At 36.9% G+C, this 13,053-nt stretch overlaps 1 protein-coding gene across 13 annotated transcripts in view; it reads right to left on the reverse strand.

Moving 5' to 3' along the window:
- The window catches only part of Bbx (BBX high mobility group box domain containing), a 247,743-nt gene that overhangs the window by 81,698 nt on the left and 152,992 nt on the right, over nucleotides 1–13,053 (reverse strand). For 12 of the 13 annotated variants that reach the window (XM_052740847.1, XM_052740857.1, XM_052740850.1 and 9 more), the window contains 2 exons: nucleotides 7,786–7,956; nucleotides 2,460–2,702 (listed from right to left, as the gene is read on the reverse strand). In XM_052740847.1, the coding sequence (XP_052596807.1) occupies nucleotides 2,460–2,702; nucleotides 7,786–7,956 (414 nt within the window). The remainder of the gene's footprint in view (nucleotides 1–2,459; nucleotides 2,703–7,785; nucleotides 7,957–13,053) is intronic. The other variant, XM_052740860.1, reaches the window with a different exon arrangement.

Consider the following 13,053-nt stretch of genomic DNA (forward strand, 5'->3'; position numbering starts at 1 on the left):
TCTTAGAATTAACAGTCCATTACCAGTAACGTAAGAGGAGAGTCAAGGAAATTTAATGAATAGAAAAAAAAACTGTATCACACTCTTTTAAAGATATGTTTCTTTTAAAATCAAAAAGAGAAAAGTACAGATTATATAATAATGTTCTAGTTAACTACATACCACAAGAGTGGTCTCATAAGATTACATCGCCTTATGCAGTAAAAGGTTGGGTAAATAAACTATGATGCTTGCACAATGACCAAAATGCCTAAGGACACATTCTGAGGCTGTATTCCAGTGGGTAAACTAGACTATTCTCACTCTAATAAAAGCAAGGATACAGACGGCAAATAAATGTTAAGCATTCATATTCACACATGCACTCTGCTGAAAGAATGTCATGTGTTTAGTAAAACATTCAAAATTGAGGGTTCAAAGTTGAAAAGTTGTATCTGAGGTAGTTTTCAGAGTGACTTGGGCTTGAGGACCAGAGGCCTTCTTTGTGTATGGCTTTGTATCACTAGCAACTACCACAAAATATGAGTACTGAAACTTCTTAATAAGCATTGGCTGACTGAACTGACATTCCAATTAAGGCTGCAATATTAACAAAAAAGACTTCAGCACAATTACATGCACTTTAATGTAACTGTAAAACATTGAGTAAATAAGCTGAAAGAAATAACCACTGGAGACCAATTGTGTGATAATTTGGGAAGTAGCTGAATCGATTAGACTTTGGAGTAGAAATGAGACAATATTTTATATGAGTAACTATAAACAAGGCAAGATGCAATGTGGGACATTCTGGTTTCCACTTGTAGGCTGCAGGGGGCTACCTAAACAGATTTCATTATAGCACCACAATGGCAAATATTGTGAAGCTAATTAAGTAATTAATAAAAGAGTTCCTGTGCAAAAATAATAGGTCCCCCTCTTAAAAGTGGCCACCTATTGGGTTTGTAAATTAGCCGTATTTAAGAAAAGGCAAACACTATATTGGCAATATGCTGCATGTTGTCCAAAATCAAACTCAAGTGTTTAATTATAGGAAGCATATGCAGCTCCCTGTGAGGCTGCAGATAATTATTTACTTTATCATATAAGCATTGAGTATGAAAGGATATAAAACTATTTAATGAGAAGGGTTTATTGTTAATTACTGTTAGGCCTGTGGAAATCTATTGGAACATTTAAAATCACATAGGTTGCTGTAATTGATTTTAAATTTTATAGATGCCCAGCATAGTTAAAATTCTATCTTTAACAATTAGTAAATTCCTAAAGCCTTCTGTGATCATTAATTACACAGCAACACTAGTCATTTACTCTGGATTCAAATTTCCCTGAATGTTGTAAAAGAAATTTTTATGTTGCAGGATTCCTTATTAAACAACTCAATAAAATCATGTCAACTGAAGGCATTATTTTCCACATACTGAGATGTCTAATAAAATATCCTGAAATTACATTATTTTATCCCCTGCTGGTTCATTTTTTTTCCCCTCAGAAGTTAATGGGGTGGCAGGGATTTTCATGAATCAAAATTTTTTACAAGTTGAAACTCTAAGGAAATAATGTTGGAATTATTCCTTTCAGACTTAACCACAATACAGTACTTATTCCTTATTTAGAACTAAGTCCACTTATAATATATTTAATGTACAGTGATCGCATATTGATTCCAGATTAATGTAGAAACAAATCTAGTGCAGAACTTTTTGAAGATATTTAGTTACTGCTATCATTTTGGAACTAATGTGCCCCCTTTCCTAATAGTCTTCTCATGTGGAAATGTTTCTCACCAATTACTGCTCACACAGTATTAGCAAGCATGCATACACCACAGCACACTCTAGTCTACTGCCATTCATTCATGTATTAGCTTTACATCTTCATGCTGCACTATTTTTCCGAACAGAAACAAGTCAAAGCATATATCTTAACAATTGTGTTTACAAAAAATTCAAAGCACGATAGAGCTAGAAGGATACAGATCTTTGTCCAACTTTCTCATTGTAGTAATTGTTTTTTTTTTTTTTTTTTTTTTTTTTTGTTTTTCAAGACAGGGTTTCTCTGTGTAGCTTTGCGCCTTTCCTGGAACTCACTTGGTAGCCCAGGCTGGCCTCGAACTCACAGAGATCCGCCTGGCTCTGCCTCCCGAGTGCTGGGATTAAAGGCGTGCGCCACCACCGCCCGGCTCTGTAGTAATTGTTTTAAAAAGCTGAGACCAGAGATACACACACACACACACACACACACACACACACACACAGAGTTATTTAGCATCAGAACTTGATCATGATATATTCTTGTGATAGGGTAAGAACAACTTAACCTGAGGTTGTCATCTTTCCCATGGCGTTTGATGACAACAGAAGATGACATCATCAACAAGGGCTGCTGCATAGTTGCTATGTAAGAGTTATAGAACTGGTTGTCCATAATCACTATCACACCGTGTCCTTGTAACCTACCTCCTTGGCCATGTCTGTATATTTCTGCTTTTCCTTTGGATCAAGAACAGCCCACCAATCAGCTAGAATCTTGGTAGCACCTCGGTTATCAAGCCTTGGGTGTTCCTGTCGGACAAGGGAGCGATGGCGCTTGCAAAATAAAAGAAATGCGTTCATTGGTCTCCGGGCTCGCTGCTCTGGTGACTCATCATCTTCAGTCTCACCAACATCTTGCTCTAGGCCATCCGCCTCAAGAAGTTGAACCTATCACCAACCAAAGCGAAAGCCAAGTACTTAACACAGCTCAAACTATTTTAATGTAACAATCAGTTTTGATTTGCAAATTGTATTTTTTTCCTTAGCTCTATTTAAACATCCAACAACCTGAAAAAGTAATTTTTTAAAAAAATCATTAACTACTCTTGGTGGTTGATAACTAACTTATGATGCGTCCTGGTTAGTTTCTATGGTCACCTATTTGTATCTCTATTACAGCATATATCATATTGTGTTATAATTGCTTATCTTTTTTCTCTCACTAAACAGTGAACCTTCTGAGGATAAAATTCTCTTATTTGCCTTTGTAACTGCAGAGGCAAACTCATTATCTGGTATTAACATTTAACCAATTGCTAAGTGAACAAAAAATTATTTTATGGTTTATGAATCTCAAGATTAATGATATACACATGAAATACATGTATATTAGCTCTTTCTGTTCTTTAAAAAGTAGTACCTTATAGCTAATAACATGAGAATGTTTATCAAGAGAGCAGATATAGCTAAAAGCAAATATAGAGCACTCAGACTTTTGCACATGACACAAGAAGAGCTTCTTATATAAAGTATCACATAAAAATTTAACATAATTGTTTAAAAGAACTTCACAGTACATTTTTTTTTTTTTTCATTTTTCGAGACAGGGTTTCTCTGTGTAGCTTTGCGCCTTTCCTGGGACTCGCTTGGTAGCCCAGGCTGGCCTCGAACTCACAGAGATCCACCTGGCTCTGCCTCCCGAGTGCTGGGATTAAAGGCGTGCGCCACCACCGCCCGGCTTCACAGTACATTTTTAATCCTGTAAACATCAGTCTTATCCTCCAAGATATTAAGGATAAATTCTCCTAGGCTCAAACAGTCAACCTTACTTTTGAAATCTTTCTTTCCTAAGCACTTTGTTGATCACCATTCAATGTCTTCAGGGACTTGCATAGAGCACCAAATCTGTCTACTCACTGCTGTTCTGAATCCATGCAATTCTCAGGCCTAGTACACTTTGGCCTATGGCTTCCTTGTAACACTTCCAGAAAATGACTGCCAGATTAAATTTCATGAAGCACATCTGTGATCACAGACTCTCATAAAATATTGGGAATGCAGTATCTCTAAAATTGAAGTATAATTTCTGTGATGTTTCTTAGAAACAAATACAATCATGTACAGAAATCCAGATTGCATAAGCTCATGACTTTCATTTCTTGTTCTACAGTCAAAACCAAGAAGGCTCAAGGTAGTCTTCAGTGCATTACACAGTAGGGCAGCAGTCCTGAAACTCAGAAGTGGACTGGACTCTCTGGGGGCCTTGTTTAAAGAAAAAAAAGATTGCTATGCTCTAAGTTTCTGATTGTGTGGCTCTGAGGTGGGTCCTAAGAATTCATATCACTAGCCAATTCTCAAGAAGGGCTAGCACAACTAGAAGGCAACTGTGCTCTTCTATGCAATATTTACCAGGCAACAGTTAGCAGAACTGTAGAATGAAACACGTTTATTTCAATTTATTATTTTTAAAAATTATCATTATTATTATGAGTGTGAGAGAGAGAGAGAGAGAGAGAGAGAGAGAGAGAGAGAGAGAGAGAGGGAACCCTTGACACAGCATGCTTGTAAAGGTCAAAGGATAACTTTGTTGAGTTGGTCCTCTCCATCAGTTTTTATGTTGCCCAATTTGCATGGTAAGTGCTTTACCCTCTGAGCCATCTTACCAGTCCCAAGTTACTACTTTTTAATGCTTTTAAATAAATATTGCAAATATAACAAATTAACCATCAATTATTGTCAAATACAAATAACAAAGTCTTGAAAGTATGGCTGACTTGAAAACAAAGAGTACAGATTTTCCTCATTTTTTATATATATATATAATTACTAGCAGTGATTTGAATTTCCAAAGGACATTTATTTGGTATTTTAAAACTATGAAGCTAAGGAAAAATTAGGAATAAAATGCATTATGTAAATACATATAAACAAATAAATTACAAAGCAATGTGCTGATAAGCACTTGTAAATAAAGGTGTTGAAAGCAGAATCAGAACATGTTGGCTGATCAGTTGGAAGGTATGGAGAAGCAGGAATTGGGGTAGGGAGCTTCATTCGAACATCAACATGAAGTTCTATAGCACAATACAAGAAAATGAGAGTAGAGTTTGGGAAGTCAGGTAATAGGAAATATGAATCATTTCATGAAGAATGTGCTCTGCCATGGTGAAAAGTGGGCATTTAAACCCATATACAGTATTGGTTTGAAACAAAATGTCACCCGTTTATTTTCCTAAGTATGGGCATCAAAAAAAAAAAAATTCTACTACTAATGTTATAGTTACTTCATTAAATTAGTCAACTGAAAAGTTAGCAAATATATAAACAACAACAAAAATGAAGATTAAAACCAGCTGACTTTATTTTTGTTTACCAAGCATTTCTTAAATACAGGTACCTAAGCCAGATGCAACGGTGTGATGGTTCTGTCAACTTGACAGGATTTAGAATACCATAGAACCAAATCTCTGGACATTTCTGTTAAGGACTTTCTTAGATTAAGTTAAGTGAGATGGAAAGGTGCACCCTAAATTTGGGTGGAACCATTCTATGAGCTGTGGTCCCAGACTGAACAAAAAGGAGGAAGGGAGCCGAGCAATCGCATCCATTGCTCTTTGCTTGCTCTGAACACCCTGTGACAGCTGCCTCCTGCCACGGCTGCTATGCTTCCTTGCTATGATGGACTACACGCCCCGGAACTGTAATAACACATATTTCTTCATGTTGCTTTTGTCAGGGTTTGGTTGCAGTAACAAGACAAGAACCTAAAATAAATGTAGAGGCTTGAGTACATTTCTGAAGCAAGAGACAGACTGTTAGATTTGTTTTCTAAAGAAAGAGCTGCTGCTGGTGCTGCAGACCACAAATTTTTTGAGTAAAATCATAAGCAACCAAAACTTGAGAAGCCAATTGAAAGTTTACTTCCAATATCCAGGAAAAAGAGAGAGTACAAATCCAGATAACAGGAATAGGAATAGGATTTAAGACTAGAGATATTATTCAAGATAGAACCAAGAGTGGTTGGTATTTAACTTGATTTAAAATTGAAGAATGATCCCAGGAAAGGCAGAATAAATAGTGATGGGTAGTTTGCATTTGAAACAGCAATGGTTAGTTAGGCTGACACCTGCCAGTGGGATAATGATGGAGATATAAATGAGCAAAAATTCTAAGACTAAAGGGGGGGATAGGAACATTTCTAAGATGGAATAAAAGGATCTCATGACTTTAATCTTTCACTCAACAACTGTTTACTGGGACTTGCCATGTGCCAGGCCCTGTTCTAACAGAGCAGTTAGTGAAAAAAAAATCCCTGCCCTTATTAAGGAGGGAGGTGACATGACCAGCCTTCCATTCTGAAAGGATCCTTGTGACTGCTTTGTGCAGAATAGACAATATAAGGGGAAAGCATGGAGGCAGGGAGATGGTAGGAATAAAATAATCTCTGCTGGAAATAGTAGTGGTTTGTACCAAGGGAGTTCAAAAGAGATTTTTTAAAGGGGTCACATAGAGAACATATTTTAAAAGGTACAGCTGAGAGGATTTGTGCATGGATGGGTGGGTGGGTGGATGGATGGATGGATGGATGGATGGATGGATGGATGGAAGCTTGAGCAAAATTAGGCAAGGTAAGTATTACTGGAAACATTGTAGTGCCTTTACTGAGAAAAAAAAAGATATAGAAGATTTGGAGGAGAAAAATAAAAACTCAGTTTTGAGCACACTCAAACCAAGATTCCTAGCATGGATGCATGGATGGATGGATGGATGGATGGATGGATGGATGGATGGATGGATGGATGGATGGATGGATGATGGATGGCCAGACAGACAGACAAACAGATGATAAGGAGATGACAGTCTGAAATATGAGTTCAAGGCCAGCCTGGTCTATAGAGTAAGTTCCAGGCCAGCCAGGACTGTTTCACAGAGAAAACCTGTCTCAAAAAACCAAAAAAAAAAAGAGGAGGAGGAGGAGAAGATGATGATTATTAAGATGATTATTATTATTACAGGCTCAGAATCAAATTACTTTTGTTTAGTTTTGCTGAGGTAAGATTTACTACATAGCTAGCCTCTAATTCTCAATCCTCTTGAGTCAGTTTCCTGAAGAACTGAAAAAATGTAAAACTGTACACCCAGATTTGAGCATGAATATTTGAGGGTAAAGTACTATACGGAAATCAACTGAAAGAAACAAGGAAGGATTGGAGGTGTAGGAAGCTATATAAATAGAAGGGAATGCTGTTGTGGAAAGAGGAGACAACCTCAAGGACTAAGTAATCAACAGGGCAAATGAATCAGAAAAGTCAAATGAAGCATAAAGTCAGCAATTTCCTGAAACAAGAGTGCCATGATTTGAAGGTCCCCTCCCAAAACTAACCCTGAAATTAAATGAGCACTGAAACATGCCTCATGAGCAGATTAATGTTGATATCATGGCTTATTGTGGGAATGGGCTCACTCCTCACAAAAAGATGAGTTCTGCTAGGTGTTTGTTGTTGTTTTAAAGATGGCTGAATGGATGTCAATGGCCTGAAATACACTGAAACCATGTATTTGGCCCCACGTCTTCAAGGAGGTAGTTCTTTAATGAAATAATGAAGTCAGTTATACCAAGTCCTAGGGTTAACTGTTCATGCATGGGGAAGGGATGTTCCAGAAGGGAACTTTGAAGACAATGCGGCCACAGAGGCTTTGGGGAGGGGAAGCCAGAGACCACAAAGGCCATGGGCAATGAAGATTAAGCACATCTCTGAACGGCCTGATGGCAAGAGGCAGGGCTGGAAGCAAAGAAAGCGGAACCAAGTGAGCGCATCAAGCTTCAGGAAGAGCCTTATCAGCAACTATGTATCACAAATTGTGAGGCGACAGAATTCCTAGAGAAGGATTCCTTTTACTCTAAACTATTAGAAGGAGCAAGGAAAGTTAAATTCAGGAGTTCTAGAAAACATAATAATTTCATGTTTTCTAGAAAATGATTAGTGCCTGAATATATACTTGAGATTTCTATGGTTAATGGGAGGCTTACTTTATCAATATCTTCCTCTTCCTCGTCTTCTTCCTCCTCTTCTGAAAAGTCAAGAAGTTTCTTGGCTAGCAACGGATGCCACTGAAGACACTTCCGTTTTGGTCGTTTTCCAGCCCCTTCTCCTTCTGTTGAATGATCTTTATTTCTATTACTGCCTTTCATCACTGTAACCTGGGGGGAGGGGACACACAAAAGATGGAGAGAATGTGAATATGAACCAAAGTCAGTTTGATTAAAATTACTTTATTTTGGCCAGTTATCTCTCATTGGGTTATAATTTTAATTTCTAAACTATACATATCAGCTTAGATACTTACTGGATTCAGTGAGAATCTCAAGTACATAATCATGCATTCATTTTAATGGGCTAAATTGAGCTAAGAAATGCTTTAACAAGTCTACTTCTTTCCACTCCATAACTTAAAACTTAAAACCTAAGCAAGCTATTAGGGCATTACCAGTTACATTTACCTGTTCATATTTATACAGGATAGTGTCTCCCAGTTTCCTATCACAAGACTGATGAAAGACAACTTTTTGGGGAGCAGAGGGGTTTTGAGAGAGGCCCTCCACATGTTCTGACATGACTATTACATTTCAAGTTAATTTTGCATCCTATACTAAGATAAATGTGTGCTTGCAATATTAAATAAGTGCCTTCTAAAAGTCATTTGATTCTCGGTTTAAATTTGAAATAAAACTATTACATACAATAAAATGTTTTTCAAAAACTGTGCAGTTTCCAAGGACTTAGTGCATGAACACATTATGGGTCACAAAGCAGGATGAACTTGGTCACCAATCTATGACAAAATAAAACAAACATATTTTTTTCATCTCTCCAGCACACATGTAGCCTAATTTAAAAAGAAAAGAGGCTTTAAACTTTTACAATTTTTTAAATGCATAATTGGCTAAAATAGTTAAGAGATAATCAGGTTATAAATGTGACACTGTATCCTTTAGACTCTCAATTATCCATTATTTTTTAATGACTTGAAAATACTGTAGGTTGTAATGGCATGTCTGTCACTTTCCAACACAACCAACCCTAGAGTCTAGAAGTAACTAAGTACTTTCTTACATGCTATCTCATTTTTTCTGATTTATAATTTCTCACTCATTTGATGTAAAACAAGATTACTATTCAAATATATTCATGATAGTGAAATGCTATCAAACATGAATAGCTCACGAACAGATGCTGACAATGGTGAACAAGCACACTTCCTCATCTCACACCAGGAATATTTGCACCAATCCAATGCTTGCAGTATAATGTCACTGAACTCATAACACCACATTAAAACAATTTTGCGTCCACGCACATAAAGCATCAAGATCCCATCCTGTTCTTAGGCTTTGTAAACAACATAGCACAGGCAAACTCATCCACCATCCTTATTTCTGGATTTTGAGTTATGTTTAGGTTGCCCTCACTTCAAAACCAAAAGTTACCCACTAGTGTTTTCTCTTAGAACTTGTATGACTTCATCTTAGACACTGCAATACTTTAATAAAAGTAGTATAGTAAGGATCTAGTTTACTCAATTATCCTGAACAGTTTGCCAACTGTACCAGTACCATCTCTTAAAGAATTCAGATTTCTCCTCACTTCTCAAGAATGCCATTTTTACCCATACTAAATTTCCAAACAGACACAAGTCCATTGCGCTATTCTGTTAATGATCATCTCCTTCTAACTGCTTACCAATCTCCTTTAACAAACAATTTCAAAAGCCTCGGCACCTTTTAAATTCTCTATTATATTTGCACATGTGTGGTGGGGGTAGTGAGGGGCAACTTGTAGGAGTTGGTTCTCTCCTTCCACCATACCGGTTCCAGGGATCAACTCGGATCACTGGGCTTATCTGCAAGTACTTTTACCCACTGAGCCATCCCTATGGCTCCGAAGTTGTATATATCATGCTCTTCCTATTAGATTAAGACACTTCGTTCATTTTGGTAAGTATAGTATACCAAAATATGAGTACACTGCAATTTACTCACCAGCTCCCTGCTGATGGACAGTGAAATGAGTCTTTCATCGAAGATAGCAATAAAATACGCATTTTAATAAAATAAAAATTTTCACTTTGATAAAAACCTTCATAAAATATGCACCTGTCTATGATTAGGCCAAAAACAAAATGAGCAGAAGAAAGTGAGAGAACTGGAAGGGGGAAGGGAGAGAAGCAAGAAGTGGGAAAGAAAAAAGGAAAGGGAAAGGGAAGAAGAGGAGGAGGAGGAGGAGGAAGCAAAGCAGTGTCCCTGTGGCTTTTGTAGCAGGAATTTCTGCTGAATGAAGTAATTATATGACTCGTGTGGCTGCTTTAAGAGCACAAGAAGTTATTGAAAACTGGAATGGAACTAGTTATCTGGCATGCTCTTAATAAAAGAACAGAGATTTCTTGTGAATTGATAGGCCATTTAACAATTCCCATTTTATCTACAAATAAAGCTTGGCACAGGCAGCCCAATTTCCAAAAATACCATTGCCATACAGAGAGCAAAGGAAATGGCTGCTTCTGTGGTTTATTAATCATTCAGGATACGCTGTCTGAGTAGTAATTAAATCCATATTTGGGACCCAATATTTTATGAGATAACATATTTTAATAGTAAAAGAAATCAATGGGAAACCATACGCTTAGGCATTTTATCAATTGGAGATGGCACAGTATTTCTGGTGCCTTCAGAAAAACGTATTTTAAACTTGTGAATTACATTATGCTATTAGTTTTACATATAATAAACATTTACTTTACACATAAACATATGTGTCCAGTACTTTTCACAGATACTAAAATCCTAGGATGCTCAAATCTCTTATAAAATGGTATAGTATTTTCCACAAGCACACTGGTATATGTGGATCTTAACTATTTCCAATAGGCTCAATCTTGTGAAGGTTTGATCCCCAGCTGGTGGTGCTATTGGGAAGTGGAACTTTACGGGTCTGGTAGAAAAAGATAATCATTGGAAGAATGCTCTTGAAGGGGATGTTGGGACCCTACTCCTTCATCTTTCCTTGCTTCTTAACTGCCATAGGTTGAGCAGCATCTTCCAACATCTGCCCCCTACCACTGTATACTGTGCCACTATCACAGGCACAAGTAATGAGGCCAGTGACCATAGACTGAACATGACCAAATGATCTTTCCACCTTTTAACTTGATGATCATATTTTGCCGGTGACGTAAAGCTGAGTAACACACAGAAACATCCTTCCCTATTTTTAAGCATTTCTAGATTATGTATAACATCTAATACAATGTAAATACTGTGCGAATCATTGCTCTACTACATATTTTGGGGATTAATGATGAGGAGAAGCTTGTACAAGATCAGCATAGAAGCAAGTTTTTTTTCCTTGACATTTTCTGAGGCTGGTTGAACCAAATAGAGGGTCTGCTATGTATCTTTGCAAATATAGGTCAATATTCATAGATAAAATGGAATATCAAAAATCAAATTAATGGCTAGTGATTGTGGTCATCCTGCATGATCTGTTCTCACTCTTTTTATATAGTCTATATGTAACTCTGGTTACTGTACCTTTTCTTTTTTTTTTTTAAGACTTTTTAAATGTTATATATGAGTGCTCTATCTGCATGTATGCCTTTATGCCAGAGGAGGCATCAGATCCTACTATAGATGGTTGTGAGCCACCATGTGGTTGCTGGGAATTGAACTCAAGACCTCTGAAAGAGCAGCCAGTGCTCTTAAGCACTAAGCCATCTCTCTAGCCTCCTTTTCTGATAACTTCAAAAATAATTATCCTTACACAGAAATACATATAATGACTTTATATTGGCAATTTCAGCATATTTTCCTATGAATTATAATAATTTAAATAAATCCTCCTCCTCTATTGTTGAGCCTTTTCATAATGGTTCAAGACATTGTCTGTCTGTCTGTCTCCTGAAATCAGTTAGGTGTAAGCATCGTTTCAAACAGCTATACAAACTTCACTACTTAACTGTGACAGCGATCCACTATTTTTGTATACTATGGTGACTTCAAAATAACCACCATCTCTTTCATTTCTCTGAATTCAGGTATTTTTTCCTGAGTGGGAAAGGGGAATGAAAAACCGTCCAACTCTGATATACAGACCAAGGTGGCTTGTGGTGAGTGAAAACCAACAGCCACCTAGAGTTGGAGGAAAATAGGGCCAGCCACCCCAGCACAGTGTCAGAAACAAAGCAGGACATTTAATTTTAGCATTCATGAGAGGTGAATACAAGAATAAGTGAACTGTAGATAGTATATCATCATGGAATCATCAGGAAAGTGTAATCTAAAGGTGTAAAACATCTCCAACTGAGAACTGGACACTTTAATAATTTACAGTTATAACAACTTCTAATCTAACAAGCTAGAGTTTAATTTCCTATCAGTCTATTTCCAAACCATAAAAAGAAGGGAAAACAGTAGGGGATAATGATGATCTTGATTATAATTCTCAAAAGGAGTAAGAAATAAAGAAAAGAATCAAAGGAAGAGAGAAAAAAGTAGGAAAGACAAAGGCAAAGAAGACATAAGTCTGAGACGCTACCACTGATCTTCAACAAGGCAGAAATTTGATTAATTCTGACACTGAGAGAAGTCTTGCTATCTACCTATCTATCTATCTATCTATCTATCTATCTATCTATCTATGTATCTATCTATCTATCTATCTATCTATCTATCTATCTATCTATGTCTCATTTATCGCTGCTAAAAGCCCCAATAGTTTAGTCTGGTTGCTGTTTTTCAAAGAACAAATTTAGCTGGCAGTCTATATGCAATAAATGAAGCACATGGTAGATTTCATTCAAGTGGGGGTTATTTTGTCCTCTGTGACTATAAGACAATTAATGCTGGATTACCTGATCAATGGGCTCAGTACTTGAGAGACTAAATGAGATCAAAACTTAGCTACTGAGGTTGCCAGGTGATGAAGACTTCTATCCAAAGCATTGGATATTTATTTAATGTATAAAAAGCAATGCTACCAGTGTATACCTGTTTTCTATGGGCATTAAGTGTCCCAAAATACATACTCACTGTACTGAATTCAGTATCAATCCATTGTTTTAAAAGCCTTTTAGAAATATTTTGTTACTTTCACTTAAATTTATGTGTGTGCATGGTAGGTATATGTACGTGCAGATAAGCACAGATGCCCACAGAAGCCAGAAAAGGATATTGGATTGTAGGAGGTTGTGAGATGCTGGGAACCAAACTTAAGGTCTCTATAAAAGTAGTAAGGCCTCAACG

Source organism: Peromyscus californicus, unplaced genomic scaffold (assembly GCF_007827085.1).
Source record: "Peromyscus californicus insignis strain IS unplaced genomic scaffold, ASM782708v3 Scaffold_16__1_contigs__length_79575227, whole genome shotgun sequence".
NCBI classification, from domain to species: Eukaryota; Metazoa; Chordata; class Mammalia; order Rodentia; family Cricetidae; genus Peromyscus; species Peromyscus californicus.